The 19,392-nt window shown below is 39.5% G+C and overlaps 1 protein-coding gene across 6 annotated transcripts in view; it reads right to left on the minus strand.

Moving 5' to 3' along the window:
* The window catches only part of mef2cb (myocyte enhancer factor 2cb), a 99,715-nt gene that overhangs the window by 18,161 nt on the left and 62,162 nt on the right, over positions 1 to 19,392 (minus strand). For 5 of the 6 annotated variants that reach the window (XM_049470649.1, XM_049470648.1, XM_049470647.1 and 2 more), the window contains one exon: positions 520 to 663. In XM_049470649.1, coding sequence (XP_049326606.1) covers positions 520 to 663 — 144 coding nt within the window. Of the gene's footprint in view, positions 1 to 275; positions 414 to 519; positions 664 to 19,392 lie in introns of all 6 variants that reach the window. The other variant, XM_049470650.1, reaches the window with a different exon arrangement.

Consider the following 19,392-nt stretch of genomic DNA (forward strand, 5'->3'; position numbering starts at 1 on the left):
TGTATTTGGTTAGAAGCATCTTTATAGCCAGAATAATTATACTTTTCGCTTTGATAGTTTTAGTTTAGTTAGCGGCATGCTAGCTTATGAAAGCAAGCACTCTCGTAAACCTACTCCAAGCTGTCAATCAAGCCACTAGCATTTAGCTTGTATTTTATTTGTGTTTTAGCTGACGCTAACCTCCCAGTTAGCACTGTTGTTTAGCACTGTGCTAGCAGATGTGCGTAGCTGTTAGCTCTGCGGTGTCCGCCCTCCTCTACAGCTGCTGTACTTACAGAGATCTTATGAGTCTTGATCATATGATCAAACTCTTCGTTAATCTGTTTGTATTTCTCCTCAGTGCTCGGAGTGAGAGCGAGAGCAGACTCGAGCTCCGGACTCTCGCCGCCTTTGTTCTCCTTCTTGCTCAACGCCTGAAGGCCATGTAGAACAAAGAGAGAGAGACAGAAAGAGAGAGAGAGAGAGAAAGAGAGAGAAAGAAGGCGAGTGAGAGTGATGTTCATGAGTGAAGGTACTTACACACAGTCTCTGTCTGCTGATCATTAGGTCAATGTCCTCGTTGATTTTGCGGTACTTGTCTTCAGACTCAGGGCTGTGGCCAGCTGAGTCGTCTGCGTCGGGGTCTGGGCTGTCACACCCGTTTAGGCCCTTCTTTCGCAACGTCTGCAAACACAGTTGACGGGCATGTGTAAGACATTTGCAAAAATAGATTCAAAATCAGGGATGTAAATGTAGATCTGCACTGTTTTAGGTCTATATTAGCCATTTATCTATTTTTATATTACAGCAAATGACAACAGTGTGTTTTTAGTTTGCTCATAAACTTATATCCATTCAAATTTCATACGCTTTTTGTAAGTTTAGTGTCTTACTAATAATTATAACTGCTTTTTGAAAGTTCTGAATAATCTTAGCTGATCTCTCTAGCCATCACAATTCGGTTCTTCTCAAAATGCCACAGTTTTTTTTTGTTTCCCCATTTTCTCGGTGCCCAATATATGTATATTCCACCACTTGACAGATGCCACTGACACTAACAGAGGTACTAATGTTATGGCTGTTATGATTGGTGTATGTGCAGGTCTATAGAGGTATGGGCCTCTATACGACCACAGTTCACTTTATTACTTCACTCTTTTAGGTCTTAAACTACATTACTGTCATAATTAGTATCAATTTCATAGGCCTTAAAATAGAACCCTGGTGGACTCCGCTATATATGCTTTTTCAAAAATCTGCCAGTTTACTTTATTAATTTATTTTAGTACAATAGAAGTAACATAACTGAACAATAAACCTAAAAATCTAAGGATGATTAAAACAAGTTGACTTAAGACAATATGATAATATGATAGACTTAAAATATTAAAATATTCTTCTTAATAATAAACACAAGCTCCATTTTTGTTGAACGAAGCTGGTAGAATAGATGTGCCAGTGAACGGATCACTCTGTTATATTATGTTATCATATTGAAACAGTTCTGTATCTCTCAGCTTGTGAAATGCAAGTGAAAAGTGTGTCCTTTAAGGGTTGTTCAAAAGCTCAAAAGCACAAGAATAGTCAATTCTTATATAATGCTGCTTTAAAGAGGTTGCAAATACATGGAGAGTGGGAGCTGTTGAAGATATTTTGGGTTAAAATCTCAAAATACATCTTTACAGTAAGGGTTCCGTTGTGTAGCATTTTAGCTTGGTGTAGGATGTGTTCAAAATAAAAGTTCTTTAACAGGTTCAATAATATATTATATTTACCAACAATTACATAACAGATTATATCATAGAAAGAAATACAAATATAACTAAGAAATAAGATACATGAACTGAATCATAAAACCTCCAATACATTTTATTAAATAAAGAGATTTTTTTTTTTTATTATGATTACTTTTACACTCAATAAAATGCACTCTCTGCATCAGTTTCTCCTGAATCCAGAACCAGCAATATCTTTCCTAGCCACCTGATGGCCACCTTCTAGTAGAAATGACACAGTCCTCGTATGGGGGGGTTTCAAACCAACAGCGCTGTTTGAGGAACGTGCACATGTCTGTACTGTACCTTATTGTGATTGTTCAGCACAAAGTGAATGCGGCACGTTCTGCCTCTCTCCGTGGAGATTTCACAAACATTTTTTCCCCTAAATGAGCTTGTTGGAGGCTTCTGCATACATCAGGTACATAAATAACCGTGTCCTCTCATGACTTCATTAAAGAAGCCTCAACTCTCACAATGCGTAACTAGAACGGGAGCTCGCCGAGCGAGATGCCTCATCAAAGCAAAGCGCGACTGGCTATAATAAAGAGAGATTAGTGTATATGGGGGGACGCAGCAGCTCGCTAACGACGCGACCAGCTAGCGCACTCGCTCTCTCTCTCTCTCTCTCTCTCACACACACACATCTCTTTCATCTGCCTGTCTGCATCACACACCCCGTAATTAAATTTACTCTGCCGACGCCAAGATTTGATGAAGACTGACGAACAGAGTGAGATGAGGCAGGTTAGACTCATTTTCTGTCTTCAACGTGACGCACAGATAACAATCAGGTGGTATAGAAGGGATTGAAGATATTCTGTTCGTCGTGTGTATTAAGGGGGGGTAGCCTATGTGAGGGTAACCTGTTTTTTATTTTTTTTATATAATTCCTCAATTTGTCCTGCCATTATGAGCTAATCAAACATTTTAAACAACACAAAACTTTAGGTTTCATTTACCCTGCAATTTTAAATCAAACATTTTTTTTCATTATACGCTATGAGTGGAAAAAAATTATAGCAATATTGACCTGATGAAAAGATACTGTATACTATATACTATATACAATGAACTTGAAAACTCAGAAATTGGGAGAAATTATTTTTGCTATTCTATTCATAAAATATATTTATTATTACACATTTAATCATAAAACAAGTTGCACAATGAATTACTTTTATACTTACATTTATTATATATATATATATATATATATATATATATATATATATATATATATATATATATATATATATATATATAAATAATCTGGCAGTTGGTTTAAAATATATAATACAAATGCACTAAAATTACTCAAAAACGGATTCAAACCTTTTTTTTTTTTACCATTGACTTCCGTGAAAAGGTAAGAAGGGTTTTATAATCTACTGATACCATTTTTACCAAGAAATTACTTAAATTTGAAGATACAAACTTTTGCACAACTGTGATTATTTGCATTAGCAAACATTGACAATAAATTTTTTTCCCTCCCAATTTAACCACATTTTATGATTATTTATTTAAAACCAATTGGTTCTACTGTGGCATTAATCAAAAAATAATTTGCGGCACCTTTTTTGCTTTTACAAAAATGTGGCAAAATTATTTTTTAAATATATATTTTATAATATATTGTTCCAGAAATTTTTGCAACAAATGATATTATTAGTATCATTTTAAAACCATTTTTGTTGCTGATATAGCTTTACATTGCACTAACAAAGAACAACTAAAGAACAAAGTAAAAAAGAACAATTAACTTTAAATAAGAATAAGAATATTTAGCCTTTGGAATTCGTCTATAAAAAGTTACAAAATTTAAACTAAATCAACACAATTTCTTATTTTTTTAGGTTAATTAGCCTTTTTTACACATTAAAAAGAGTTAAAAGTAAAAAAAAAACTATGGGCAATATTAAGGTTATGTTTACTGTATATATTCATATATAACGATATGTCAGTATTTTATTTATGGTGAGGGGACTGCTGCTTACAAATGTGGTATAAACTAGAAAAGGTGGTATAAAAAGTTCTCCAATAGTTTTAACATATTACAGCGAATGAAAAATAAAGATATTACACAGTTATTTACTTAATTTTCAGTTCATTTTCTTTTTTTTTAATTACAATAAATTTATATGAGCTGTCCTATATAATATTATACATTTCCAGTAATATTTTTGTATACATTTCAAGACAAAAATTGTATTCAAACACAAATTGGAAAATCACTTCATCTCTATTCAGCAAACAGTCTTCCTGCTCAGTTTATGACTCCTGGCTTTCCTGGCTCTGGGTGGTCTTCAAATGAACTCTGATAGCTCTTGTGATATTTAGGTTCTCCACGGCGCTAACAGTAGTCAGGTAGTGTGGCGGGGGGTGGTGTTTAGTGCTGGGGCGAGGGGAAGTGGGGGGTGGGGGGTTTGATTGCGCTGGCTGTAAGGCGCTGAAGGGTAAAGAGGCAGTGTTGGACTGATGGGAGGCCATGCTGGCACAGCGAGCTTTCAAGCAGGGCCCGGCAGTTTAAGAGCCAGCGTGGGGCCGCCATGGGGGCCCCCTGGGGGCCGGCAGCTATGTCACTCATTCCCGACATGTGCACCTGTCAGAGCGCCCACACCTGTCACTAGCCCTCACACATACACACACACACAGACACTCACACGTATACACATGCAACACATGCACACTGTTCTGCAGGGGGGCTAGGGATAGAAGAGCCAATCACGAGTGTGTATACAGAGGATGGCCATAGATGGCTCAGTGCCTCTTGATTCATCTCTCACTTTAAGTCTCTCTCTCTCTCTCTCTCTCTCTCTCTATTTCTTCCTTCCATGCTATATCAGTTTCTTCATTGCTAATGATCTAATCCTTTTTGCATGGCATTGAAGTTATGGGCATAAAAACATTTTCTTTATATAAACTATAAAACATATCACAGTGTTTATTTTTAGATTAACCTTAGATTAACATTGCTTTATTCCTGCCGTAAAAGTAAAATGTTCATTGTTCTTAAATACTGTTACATTTGCTGAAAGCCCTAACAAAAAGTCTTTGTGTTTATATTTATTATATGTTTTAAATTACAAAATTGTTCATTAAATTGTTCTGCTTATAATAATAAATCCTGTTCTCCTCATAAATGTATATTTTATATATTTTTTATATTTAAGCTCTTATAAATAGATTTTTGTTTGGTAATCTAACTTTGTTACTATTTATGCATTGTCACCACCACCCCGTATGTACAATAAAAATATCATTCAAATATCATTCAAATATCATAAAATCATTCACCTGGAAATCCTCTATTGGTGCATTTTTATTAATATCAATATTATTATTTGTCTTTGTTTACACTTTATGCATTATTAGCTACAATTATACAAACAACAGCTAAACAACAGCTAAGTAATGTATTTATTGAAATATATTTAATTGACCAATAAAATAGAACTAAAAACCTTCATGTAGAAAATGCACATATATATACATATACATACATCTATAGTTTGTTTAGTATAATTTAGTTTGATGGTGCACACCATTGTAAAATATTCCTTGTAAAATATGCAGTATTATTTGTTCAGTTTGGGAAAAACGCTTGATTTTACTTAATAATGGAATAAACAACCAGACTGTACTTAACCTTATGGATCTTATTTTGTGATACTCTTGTATATCCTATGTAATATTCCTATGTAATGCATGCAGGCAGGGGTTGTCATCTCATCTCATGCTAAAAAAAATACATTCAGTGTTTTTTTTATCTAATTTTGCACAATTCCATCTGTGTATATATAATATCCGTCTTTTAATACTACTCAGTTCCGCGGTTCTGTTCATGTTCTCTGCATTGTGGGAAATCACAGTGCCCTAAGTGTCACACATAAACAGTTTAAATTAAAGAGAAACATACTAGAAACTTAATTTACCTGTGAAAAAAACACTCCTGTCTGACAATTAAATCAATTTCCCAACACACCACTCTACATCTTTAATGTTTCCAGTTTGTGTGACTAAAAATAAGCCACTGTAGAGAACAAACCTGCTACGTACTTGCAGCGAGCAGAGAAATCATTTCCTAGGCTGACATCTTAATAGCTTCAGTAGATGAAAGCTGCATGATCCACCGTCCAAAACATTATTGATGAGGAGTAATCAATCTAACAAAGCGGAAAATGGCTTGGCAAAGGGAGCAGGGGGAGAGCGGGAGAGATGTTGGGTGGGGGAGGAGGGAGGGGAGGCCATACAGTAGAGAGCAAGAGAGAGAGAGGGATCGAGAGTGGAGAAGAAAAAGAGAAAGAGAGAGAGAGAGTGCAGGTGTGAGCGAAGCAGAGAGAGATATAGAGCTAGAGCTTGAGCTAGAAACATCAAGGGAGTGAGAGGAGGAACGAGGAAAGGAGAAGAGGAAGGTGAATGAGATGGAAGAGAGAGAATGGGCAGCAGTAGATAGAACTAAAAAGGAAGGAGAGAAAGAAAAAGAAGAGGGAATAACCCCTTCAGAGGCACTCTCCTAATTAAACGCCTTCCTCCCACTGTTCCCTACTGGCTTCTTCATGTCGGAGAAGAGTGGAGATACAGTGGCCTATATACACTCATCTTCTGTAACCTTCAGCCCAACACACGTTCCTCTTCAAACTAGACATCACGCCAGAGATCTGCTGGGAACAGTCTGTGCCGCAGTCCCTTGCCATGAGCCCCCTGAACTGCAGGCTTATTATTCAGATATTAATTATTAGTATGAAAGTAAAATATAATTGTAAATGTATTTTTAAATTGAGAAATTGCGTTCATCGCTATGTTGTAACCTGTTGCAACCTGATGTCATTGGTGAAACAATACAGTACTAACGAGTACTACTGTTTGACTGACTGTCAGTCGATGAAGTCAGTCAAATCTGTCAGAGTAGGCCGGTGGTCTCAATTAGACCACCCAGTGCCCAGACTCTCACACCGATGTATCGGGCAGCTGTAGCAAAGCCCTGGCAAGCCTCCCAGGTGTCTTCTTTGACCTCATTCTGCCGCATAACCAGTCTCCAGTCGCTCAGGCCCGATCGGCAGACGACTCTGGAACAGTGCCCGAGGGGCTCGGGTCCAGACAGACACCGCAGACACCGAGTTTTGGGGGTGTATTTTCAGGAGGCGTTAAAAAAGGATCCCTCCAACCCAGTCGGAGCCTCATTCCGGGGGCCACGCTGGCAGGACAGCAGGCCGAGGGCTGGAGGAGAGCCCACATTCAGCGGCGTGTTTATGGAGGCCAGGAGACGAGCAGGGCGACAGTGTTTATGCAATGTGTCCCAGCCGGCCGACAAAACAAATTCAGCCCGTTTCCTTATTGGAAACAGCGGCTGAGTCCAGCGACCTGCGACCCTGTTGAAACTAGGCAGGGCACTAAAGTGCAAATTTGGAAAACCAGTGACCCTGTCAGGTTTGGAACCAAATAAAAATGCAGGCTAAGCTCCAATATGTACTTTTAAAAAAACACAATCAGTGTTTTTATTAATATGATAATTGAAAGTGTTTAATTAAATTTTGTTGAGGAACAAAATGTTGTTAACTCTTTACAGCTACACAATAAAGTGTATATATTTACAATTCCTATCTATCACATATACAGTAAAGCCTCTAAATATGCACAGAATTAACATTTCTTGCACATTTCAGAAGGATTCCTTTTAAATTTGTCCACAATCAAAACTCCTCTCTACTTAATTCCATTTTGTCTGTGTTTTAGTAGAAATGTATGCTACACTAGAAAATACTAAATACATAATTAAAACTAGACAACTTAATTTTAGCTGCCAATTGATGAGGCAGATGTGATGCAATTAGATTTTTTAAAACTTTATAAAAAGTCACAATGCATCTAATTATAAAAGAAGCATCATGCATATTTTACAAGGTAATTAGTTATTAGGGAATTATTATGTGAATAATAATTTACTTATTGATATTATTTACAACCAGTAAAGCACTAGCAGTATTTAGAATTTTACACATTTTTACATGTGTACGAAACTACAGGATTGCCTTTATATTACTAATGGTACAGTAATATAAAGAGACATACAACAGGGATACCAAACTGTATTTTAAAAGTTCGTCATTCCAAACTTTTTAACAGTAGTGTGTATGCATGCTCAGGTACAGCTTTGATAGATTTGTGTTGGGGAAAAAAATCTCACTAGTGTTGCCTGGGACTCTGGCAAGGCAATAAGCCCCAGAGTGTCTTACTTTGATAAATCATGTTAGCAGGTTGTATGAAAAAGGGGGTGTTTTCATATGAAGTCCATATTTCAGCAGTTGGGTGGTTTACCTTATTCAGCATGTAGTGGACCAGGAGCTTTTTCCACTCTGTGCTGGAGAACTGTAGACACATGCACAAAGCCGCCGACTCTGAGGTGGTCCCATTAGGGCAGCAAAAAATGACTTCATACCTCTCCGCGGCCCCGCCTCCACCATGTGCGCGACTGCGTGTGGGGTGTGTGAGAGTGTGTGAGGGTGCTGGGGGTGTTGGGGTACTAGAGTGTCCCACAAGAGGGCAGAGGATTACACACACACTCTTACATAAAATAAGGAAATAAGTGTCTTAAATAAAAGTCTATGGTCAGACAAAAAAATAGCTGAAGACTATTTATCTGGTAGTGAATGTGTCTGTGGTTGAGAAAACACTGTATAACATTAGAAGACATAGAACTGAAGATACACTTAATTGCCATTTTATTAGGAACACTCTACTGAGTCAAGATAAGGGCTAAATTTGCTCTCAAATCCGCTGCACTCAATTTTGGGTAATTTTGACATTTTCTACTTTTTTAGGAGCACTTTGATGCTGTGAATCTCCTGTTCTACTGAAGACAGATTTGGTTCTTTTTTATGTTCAATAAAGCAGCTGAGGTGACTTTTGTGTCTGGGATGGTGCTGGAAGTAGTGGACATGATGGTGAACAACAATACTCAAATTGTAATGTGGGATTTAAATGATAATTGACGAGTATTTCTGGGCTCAAAATGTGCCAAGAAAACTTTTCCCACACCACCACACACCCCTCCACCAACCTGAACTGTTCACACAGGCAGGTTGGGTCCATAAATGCATGCTTTTGATGCTAAACTCTGACCTTACCACCTGCTCTGTTTAAGTGCCGACTGCAGCCTCAGCTTTCTGTTCTTAACAGAAGTCAGAAGTGGAACCTGACATGGTCTACTGCTGTCGTAGCTCATGTTTCTTTGTCAAGGTTGGACGTGTTGTGTTTTTACGCTTTCTGAGTGGTGGATAACTGTAGCTTTTCTGCCAGTTCTAACCAGTGTAGATTAGTGTAGGACTAGACTGCATACTTTAAAATATATAAAGATAAATTTAAAGGACTTCTAAATACACTTAAATCAGCCTGGCCTGAGGTCAAATTGTTCCCATTCTGGCGGTTGGTGTGAATATTACCTGCAGCTGCTGCTAGATAACTGCATGGATGAGTAGGAATGAAGTATGCATCTGTTCCTAATAAAGCACATGGTGCGTTTACACAGGAAATATGAATACAGATTTTTTTGTTTTCTTGTAGTAAAAATCTAATCACTAACCTAATGAGGTCTTAATTAGCTCAAGCATGCTTGAAACACTTCAGTTGAATGCATGCATCATTTAAATCAAATACAAATATGTGACATCAGCATCATTTTTTTGGGCTTTGGATTACTTATTTTTGACGAGAACTTTGATGAGATTATATATTATATAATAAAGTAAGATAAACAAATGTAAAAATATTGCTTTAAATGGTTGTGCATAATTTTATATATACTAATATAAAAAGCTTGGTATACAAACTACAATACAAAGTACTAGTCGTATGTTTTTATTGTTGCTTAATGTGAATGTAATACGTTTTGCATTATATTAAAACTCATTTGTGAATCATAAGGGGTTTGATATATACATACACTAACATGCCATAAGTTTTAGATTGGCCTTCAGTATTTTACGAACAATAATAAGTATAAAGATAAGTATGTATGAACATAGAAGCACACACACATGAAGCACACACACTTTTACAGACAGACTGACCACAAATTCAGTAATGCAGGGCAACACAGCATCTTCTACTTCTACTTGAGTGAACAAGATTCCATCAGAGAGGAAAAGAGAAAGAGAGAATGAGAGAGAGAGAGAGAGAGAGAGAGAGAGAAAGAATGAGAGTCAGGCTGTAGATTATTGGAAGCAGGTGGCCAAGCAAGAGCAGGGGAAGCCGCCACTTTATTAAGTGCGGTTTGAACACACTGTGATCCGCTAGCCGGGCACGAACAGAGACGACAAGGGGCAGGGACGCCACATGTGTGCGAGTGTTTGTGTGCCTCTATATGAGTGTGTGTGTCAAGCTTAGTCTATTTGGTTCTTCTGGTGGTTCGTCGCAGACAACCACTTTCTGTCTGACTCTCCTTACGTACAATTACAGCCTGAGCTTCTTCCACTTTCTCTTTAAACGTGGGGGTCTTTTTTTTTTTTTTTAATTTCTCGAACCCAGCCGATCGGCTACTTTACCATAATTGTAATACTGTTAAAAAGAAAGATGAGGAAGAAGAGTAAGGAGAAGAAGAGGACGAACGAAGAAAAACAACCACCTCCCTGTGCACTGTAATCAAGTATCAAAGAGACAAGCTTAAGACCCATCAGCCCACAGTTAAAGCAATACCGCACTTTAAGGATGTAATTACAGCTGTCTGTGGTTCATATTGGGTGGGGAGTGGGGAGTTGAGGGGGGGGGGCGGATTGCGAGGGTGAGGGTATGCAAGGAAAATCCGTGCACACAGATAAGTACTGTAGTTTGGGGGGCTGTTGAATATGGGCTAATCCCAGTACAAAGACGTACAGTGTAGGAACCGCACAGGCAAACGGCACAATAGCGAAAAGCGAGTGGCGCTCTATTCAAGAACACAGCTGCTCCTCATAGGAACATTCATATGCATGAAGATGATAAAAAAATTGGGGTGGGGGGGGTGTTTAGCTTAGTCGTACAGGGTTTAAACGTATCTTAGGGGTATGGATTGGATCTGGGGCTTATTTGGGGCTTGTTGTAGTTTTTTTAGTACAGTCATTTTCTAGAGCCATAGACATAAACATAAACAGTTAGTGGAATACTACTTTTTTTTAGAGGATTAGTATTATGATTATTCTTTAAATGACTTGAATGGAAAAGATTTTCAGTTTGATTTTTAAGTAGTTTCAATTTTCAATACAGATTCACATTCACTGTTTGAGCAAGATTCAGTAAATAAATGTAATAATTTCTGTACGAAAAAAAGGTAAAAAATGCTTGCACGTTTACAAGATACAAAATATGAAAATATTTTAGTTAAAATATTTAGTTAAAATAGTGTAAATACCTAAAAAAAGAAGCTACAAAAATGTACGTTAACAAAGATGTTTACAAATTTTGTTTTTAAAAGCATGGCTCAAAAGCATGCAAGCAAATCTGTATTTTTTTTATTACTGTAAAAAAAAAGTAAGGAAAAAAAAAAGCAGAAAATCTCATCTCTTACTGTGTCTGTATTAATGAGGACACTGTCGGCATTCATATTTTATGACCCATCCCATATCCGCACAATGGCAGCCCAGTCAGGCTCAATAAAGGGGCGCTTATGCCATGGTTATCTTTCTATTTGCTTATTAACAATTTCAGAGGGTCTCTATTTCTATTTAGTTTTTACACACACCAACACACGCACACAAATACACACACAAAAAATACACACACACACATATACAAGCTATAATCTGAGATTCTTTTTTGAGCAGCGACAAGTTTAATTTCCCGGCCTTAAGTGTGAAAACATTCACATTTATATACACGCACTTTCATATATCACACACACACACACACACGCACACACACACACACACGCACATCAGTTATCAGCTTTTGTCTGCTGCGGGTCTGCCGGCTTATCGTGCAGCTGCATTACAGGAAGGGGCCGAGGGCTTTGAGGAACAATGATCAGGCACCTGACCTCTCTGGCATGACCTTGTGTTTCCACACCCGGCAGGCCCGAAGGGAGCCCGCCAAGGGCCGCCGAATGCCATCTACACCCACAGCCCAAAATAGAAAGCTTGTTTTTTTTTTCCACCCACACAACCAGGGAGAAAAGGAAGAATCACAAGGATTGGGAGGGCCGTCGTTTTTATGTAACTTTGAAACAATGATATACAAAAAGCAACAATATAATAAAGTTTGATTAGTGGTAGAGTTGAAATTTTGACTGTTTGACTGTCCGAACCATTGTAATCCATGCAAGTAGTGCTGATTGACTGCTGGCTGATTGTATAATAAAAGTGAATGACTGGATACCTTTATTCCACTTTAAAGAACCAATCATTTAGATATGAGATCGTCCACTTTTTCCACACTTCTTCTACACTTATATTATTAGTCTCCCTAGAACAGTGGTTCTCAAACCTTTAAGACCACGTACCACCAATGACCAAACTAGTTCTGGTTAATAAAATATTCCTACTGAGATATCTCAGAAGGATTCAGACAAAAGAAAACAAGAACCATGCCAGGCAGAGAACTACAGGGTTTACTGCCTAATTAAGAGATTAATCATAATGTAAAAACTGTAGTGAGTTGTTGGTGACTGTTGTTGGTTCATGTATCTTATATCTTGTGGCACTCCATAGGGTTTTACACTCGGGCCATTGAAAATGTTGTTAATCATTATAAAACTGTAGTTTACAGGTTCTAATCAGCAAAGCACTAAACACAAACAAATTTAATGTTAGCAAATTAAAAATATTATAGGTGAAAGCTTTATAGATTTCAGTCCATAACGTTTTAATGCAAGCTGATTTTCTTCTGAGGCCATCTACTCTACCACCTTGGGTTTCCTCGAGTACCAACAGTGGTACCTGTACCACAGTTTGAAAACCACTGCCCTAGAAGATATAGAAGATTTATGGCCTTTTCTTTTGCCTTGTTAATCTCGTTCTTCTTCAAGCAACAAAAACCGATGCAAAAAAAAGCCATTTGTGGAGTCTCTTCTTTCTCTTCCTGACGAAATCAAACAAGGCTTTGTCTTCTCTGTTGGGCAGTAAAAAAAAAAGAAAACTCAGGCCGACGTTCGGAAAAAAAAAGAAAAAAAAAAGGAAAAAAAGAGAAGAAATAAATAATAAAGAACCTTTATCCAGAGGATCAAATGTTTATTGGCACCCGAGGTCTGGGAGGGTGGCGGTTAGGGGGGGCTCGAGTCTTGTGCCTTAGCTGGCCAAGGGCAGCGGTTCATCGGGTGCTGAATGAATAGAGGCTTGCTTACTCACCCTGTCTCTCCACGCCTATTCTTCTCCATTCGCTTCGCCAGCGCAGTAAGCCAAGCGCTAAATTTAGCATCGGCGGGTGCTATTTTTAGGCCACTACCGTTTTTTTTGAGGCATTTATTAGGGGCAGAATACTAAAAAAAACACACACACACGCACACACACACTCACTCTCACGCACACACATGGAGAGAGAGTGGGAGGGAGGGAGAAAAAGAGAGAAAGAGGGAGGGAGGGAGGGAGGGAGAGAGAGAGAGAGGGAGGAAGGCAGGGAGGGAGGGGGCTCCCACTTTGGACATCTGAAATGCACTCGTTTTTTAAGTGTTGCTGCGAGTGCTCTGCAGCTGTTTCCAATCAGAGGACGGGGAGAGAAAACACTACAGAGAGAGAGAAGGAGAGAAAGAAAGAGAGAAAAAAAGAGCACATGCAAATGATCTTGTTTTTCCCCCCCAAGAACCCATCAGCCACGAGGCACAAGTACAACAAGTTGTTTTGTGGCCATCCGTCCAAAAAGCTTCAGCTAGCTGAGGACAGCTTGAAGGCACTGAGAGCACAAAGAGGCTCCTCACCCGCTCACTGATTGATCAGCTCTGTTCTGGGTGCTGGAAAAAGCCTTACAAATGTAGAAAATCAGCTATTTTTCAGTTCATCTGGGGAGATAAGTACAAGTGGCAGGAACTGCTGAAGAGATGTTTGGAACCTTTCAGCAAGAATAAATCAACAAATAAATAAAACCAATAAAAACAGAAGTATCTAAAGTCGCAAGTTAACAGATATCGGTATGTGATTTCAAGTGATAGCGAAGTGTAAACCTCAGGGGATGGCTTGGGAATGGCCACACCTGTATGTTGTATGTTGTGAGCTGTTATCTTGTGAGGTTGTGAACTCTGTTGAACGCACTGGCCAGAATGCTAAAGGTAAAGTGACGTGAATTATTGAGCAAGTTAAGATCAGTAAAGAATGATGAAGAAGTGGGCACCAGATGGATGTAACATGCCATTTCTGCAACTGATCGTGAATGGCGACTTTTGGCAAAAATAGTTTGTGGCAACATTTGCAGCATTTCCTAATGTCCTAACTTGGCACATAACACTCCTTCTAGTTCCATGACTTTCCCATGGCATGTCAGTGTAGATTTTTGTATGGTCCCAAAAGTGGCATCGCCCAAAAAACAAATTAAGTATCAGATATCTGGGGACATATTTGTTAAAAAAATAAAGTGTACTCCGCTGGCAACTATACTGTTGTTTGCTCTAATCCGTTCACTGTTGACATCCCCATGCCACAAGGTTAATTTGCTTATGTGGACAAAGCCTTCTCACACCTTTATCCCAGATATGCTGGTGAAAACCTCGAGAAGTGACAGACTACACACACATACCATACGCTAATTACCATAAACTCATACAACACGTCTTGCGATAAAAACAGGTGGAGCGCTTATTGCTCAATTGCGATAACCACAAACACCTCGGCCTAGCTGACCGCGGCTGAAAGAAGCTATCTGATGAACTATCTTGTCAGGGCAGTTTATCATATAGCTGCTCTTTATGCAAAGAATGAAGAGTCCCTCAGCTTTGCTGCTTCGAGAAAGAGAGAAAGAAAGAAAGAAAGAAATAAAGAAAGAAAAACGCTTTGGGCTAATGTTCCTTCAGATGCCGGCGCCACAAATAAGCAAGAAAACAGTTATTTTCGCGAGACAAGCACTCTGCGCTAGCAGGCTGTTGACGTGCGAGCACCCACACAAGCAAAATATCTTTTAATTAAGTCATAACGGCTACTTTGAGGAGAAATTAAACTGAAATCAGTCCAATTAATTAGCGTTCCTTGGCAACATTAAGCGTTCCGCAAGACGTTTAATGAACCTGAGTTGACGCGTCTCTGTATATTTTTTTTTACCCTCTTTTTTTTCTCTCTCTCTCTCTCCCTCCCTCTCTCTTTCTCTCTTTCAGACAGGCGACAGCAGCAGAGGGGAGGCGATTGCCCTGCTTGCTTCCTCTCACACATCTCAGCACATGGAGACCCATACGAGGGCAAAACATTGTGAGGGAGCTTTGCAGAATCTCATTAGCCAAGCAGGTAGTCATTAACAGAATGACCTTTGGAAATAATTACCAACCTCTCTCTTTCTTGCTCACTGTTCCCTCAACGCCTCCTCCTCCTCCCCTCTCCCTCTCTCTCTCTCTCTCTCCCTCCTCCTACCCTTCCACTCGTGGCTCGCTCACCCATTCAGAAGTTGCAGCTAGGTGAGAGCGGAGGACCTAGCTGAGATTAAAAGGTGAATGTTCAGATTAGGCTAATCTTCCGGGGGGAATGGGATTGGCCGGGGTTGTCTCCAGTGCTCGAGCCACACTACCTGATTCCATGTGGATGGGCATGTGAGAAGAGTTGACTGGAGGTGACCGTGGGCTTCCCCTGTGCTTAAGCTCAGGGACTTCTTGTTTATTTTCTATGGTGCGCTTACATTCAGCTTCTTCAGAGTCTTTCAGTATTAAACATCTAAGCTAGGAATATTTCTTAATATTTTGCAATGTTTGTATGAATATTTTACAAATATTACAGTTCGGAAATACAGTTTGAACATTTCCTTAATTTCTGTAGAGTCTGCTCTTTTAATAACAGCTCATCGCAAGATTTTCTGTGACTTATAACCGAAGTTGCGAGGTTTTGAAAAAAGGGTTAAGCAATTTCTCTCTCAGCCCACGTCTGATTCTTTGCCTTTGTTTAATTAGAAGGCTGGATTTAAAATTATTCCACAATTATACAATAAAGTTAGTTCATTTAGATTTTGTTGTCCAAGTGTTTATTGGTCAGAATCACACTAACATAAGAATTATGAATCCACCAATCACAGGCGAGAGGTAGATTATGAAAACACTATTCCATTAGCTAAACACAGCGAGACGAAGGAGACGAGTTTCTCAGCTGTGCCGTACTATCACAAAGATATCAATATAGAAACACTGGGCAACATCGGATTTGTCTTGTCAATGTGTTTTGACACCCCATAGGGTTAATAATAAAGTGTTACAAAAGCATTCTGTTCAGAAGCATTTCCTAATCTGAACAATGGCACCATAACACTTAGCGTTGAATAATACAGAATTGCCGCCTTATAAACAGTATTACTAACACAACCATAATACTATTTTTCGCTAGTGCCTATATTTTGTATATATTTCCGGTGTTATCACTAGTTTTGCCACTTTTGCATACTCCGCATTACTATTTTAGTGTAATACTATTTAAAGCAGTTGTGCAGAAAACAGTGATTTGAAACTTTTCATATTGCAGTTTTATAGTGACTCCTTTGGTGACCACTTTTTTCCAATAGTGAAATGTTCCCTTGACTCTTATATGGACATATGGATTTTGGGACACACTGAATCCCATGTGTTTTATTTAGTCCCATTTAAACAGTAGTACAAAATCAAACACCTAGTCCAGCAGTTAGCCTTTAAACAAACATTTGTAAAAAAAAAAAATGGTTAAAGTAGTTAACGTATATAGTCAATATACTATTTGGAGTAATAAGTAACCTAAAATGGCTTTAAATGCAACAAAAACCCTAAACACCCATTCCCTATTCTCTATAAAGTACGTAACACCCCTACACCCGCGAAATGCTGTAGTATATGTACGTTCAGACAGTCTTTCGATATCCAGCCTTTTCAGAACGTTGGCACCTTCAGTGTGACAAGGTCAATCTTCAGTATCACTGACTGTTCACTGGTTTCCCAAGCCTGGCTGCCTCGACATTGCTCTAATGTGCCTCACATGTCGGGCAGGCCTGCCTGGCACTCGTCGTTATAGGAAATCTATCTGCCTGTTTGAGTTTTTCATCTGCTGCCAAACAAACCATGCACTGTATCCGTGCCAGAGGAACACTCAACAGCCTACTCCACCGAAGACGCTGTTTTCTTCCTGCTCGTCAAAAACGACCTAATTCTACATTACGTAAGCACTCGTAATTTGGTCTTTAGTTGAGCAACTGAATGTTTAATTACTTAGACCTGCCCATTTCTCGGTGGGCCTGAAATCCTGGGCTGTAGGAGGCTTTAAATGAGTTTGTAAAACTAATAAAATTAAGGCTATTTGCTGTTTGGCCATGCTGTTTGCGTAGACAACTGGCTGCATTGTGAAGGTAGCTGTTCACATCCTTGCTTATGCACTACATGTATTACTGGAGGCTTTCAACAGAGGGCAGACCAGAGTACACCGACCACAGTAACTTCAGCAGATCTCAGCTGTCAGAAATCAGATGCAGGTATTTAAAGATTTGATCACATCACACTGCCTTTCTTCAAAACATTCGGCCATGTTGTCGATGTTGAGTGCCTATACAGCCCCTACCATCTCTTGTATTTGTGTGTTCAGTGTATCTTGCGTTTGTGTCGCATTTATTTCTAAGGATGCGCACAACATATGTTACCCAAAACATGCAGGATGAAGAATATGCAAGAAGGCCATTGCTCTAGTGCTTTATAGAGCTGCAGTGCAGTGATATACTGTGCAATATCTGCTACACTCTGAAATGTCCAACTGAAATACCCTAGTAAGTGTGGAACACCCATTTGAAGATGAAGCACCTTTTCTAAAAGGTCACCTCAGTGTGAATTAATATGTATAAATTACATTCTAGCTAATAGACTAATTACTATCTATAGTCTTAAAGGTTGTCAAGACTGATGTGGTCCTTGTTCAGAATAACTACCCTTTTCCGAATGATTCTGAAAACTAGTACTTGAGAACATGTCAATGCCATTGCTCTGCCAGATACTGTTTGTAATTGAGCATATGTAGACTACTTGATTAAATGTAATTAGTTACCACTCCTGTATCTGACATACTTGAAAGGTCTTAGACCTCCAGTGATCTAAGGCGCTGGATGGTGTGAAATGGTGTTTACGCAATTAAAACGTGATGACAGACGCGGAATGACGAGCAATCCGTTCACTGTAACAAAAAAAGGTTCTCTCGGATCATGATAAATTTCTTTCCCTGTGTTTAGGTTCTATATTTTTCCGGTTTAGGGAATAGTGAGTAATGTACCATTTCAAGCACTGGGATCGATTTGTTGAGAGCGTTTTCTGGGTTGGCACCGTTCTTATAGATTCAGGTCAGAATGGGTTCGACGCAGGATTATCACATTTAGCACGGGTGTCTACCGTTCCTCCTGAGCGATAAACTACACTTAACAGGATTGCAGAGAAAAGATGGTGTGGTATTTATGCATTTTTGTATAAATTGTCCACGTCTGGGCTGGCTTTCTCTGAGCTAAGTATTACTCTATCTTTTTCTCATTTTCTATATCCTGTTTGTCTTACACATCCTCTGTACATACTGTGTACATATATATATATATATATATATATATATGTATATATATATACCCAGGCTCATGCGACAGCCTGCGAGGTTGGCAGACGGTTCTGGGTTAAAAGAGGAAAGGGCCTGACCCCGGAGAGCGGAGATAAAAATTGAGCGAAAGGAAGGGGAGAGCGGAAAAGAAAGTGAGCTGATGAGAGCCGGGGCGAGGGAGTAGGGCCTCCAGCCCCTCGTAAACACAGCTAAAGAGGCCGGGCTGAGCCTGGCGCTGCCACTCTCCCAGCGACGCTAATTATCAACCAAAGACATGCTAATTACACGGAGCTTTATTGCTAATGTAGCAGGCCGCTCTTCAAGACGCCCACACGCTGCGCCCGGCTCCCCTGCCTCTCCTTATCCTCCCACTGCACCCCCTGAGGCACGCCAGGCGAAGACAGGAAAGACTGCCTGCAAGTGTGTATTTTATCCTTGTGCTAGTACAAGTGTGTGTGTGTTTTATCCTGTTGTGCGCCTCTAATTTCATGTATGTATGTGCGTTCATTTACACAGCGCACAGTACATCTCTATCAGTGGACACAGAGCAGTAAGTAAGTAGATGTATGTCTGTAGATGATCGTACGTATGCTTGTTGCACATACATTGATGTGTATCTACCATACATCCCAATATCACAATATCGTCTTCATACACATTTTTCATGGTACACGCAAAATAATGCTCCCCCACCGAAGCTCAAAGCTGCTCTGTGGTTCTGGCACCCCCAATACCCTCCGGGCTCAGCTCCAGCTCCAACTCTAGCTCCAGCCCCGGCTCCATCTCCAACACCTCACCCCCCTCCTCCTCCCCCTAGCCCACCCTGAGGCCTCATCCCCATCCTGCCATCACAACAGGAAGTCTGCTTTGTTCCTCCTTACCTCCTACCGCCCACGTCCCCCGGCCGTGATGTAACCTAGCAGCGGAGAAAACGAGGGCCCTGCTGGAGCCCGCCTGCTCTG

Source organism: Astyanax mexicanus, chromosome 22, assembly GCF_023375975.1.
Source record: "Astyanax mexicanus isolate ESR-SI-001 chromosome 22, AstMex3_surface, whole genome shotgun sequence".
Classification (NCBI taxonomy): domain Eukaryota; kingdom Metazoa; phylum Chordata; class Actinopteri; order Characiformes; family Acestrorhamphidae; genus Astyanax; species Astyanax mexicanus.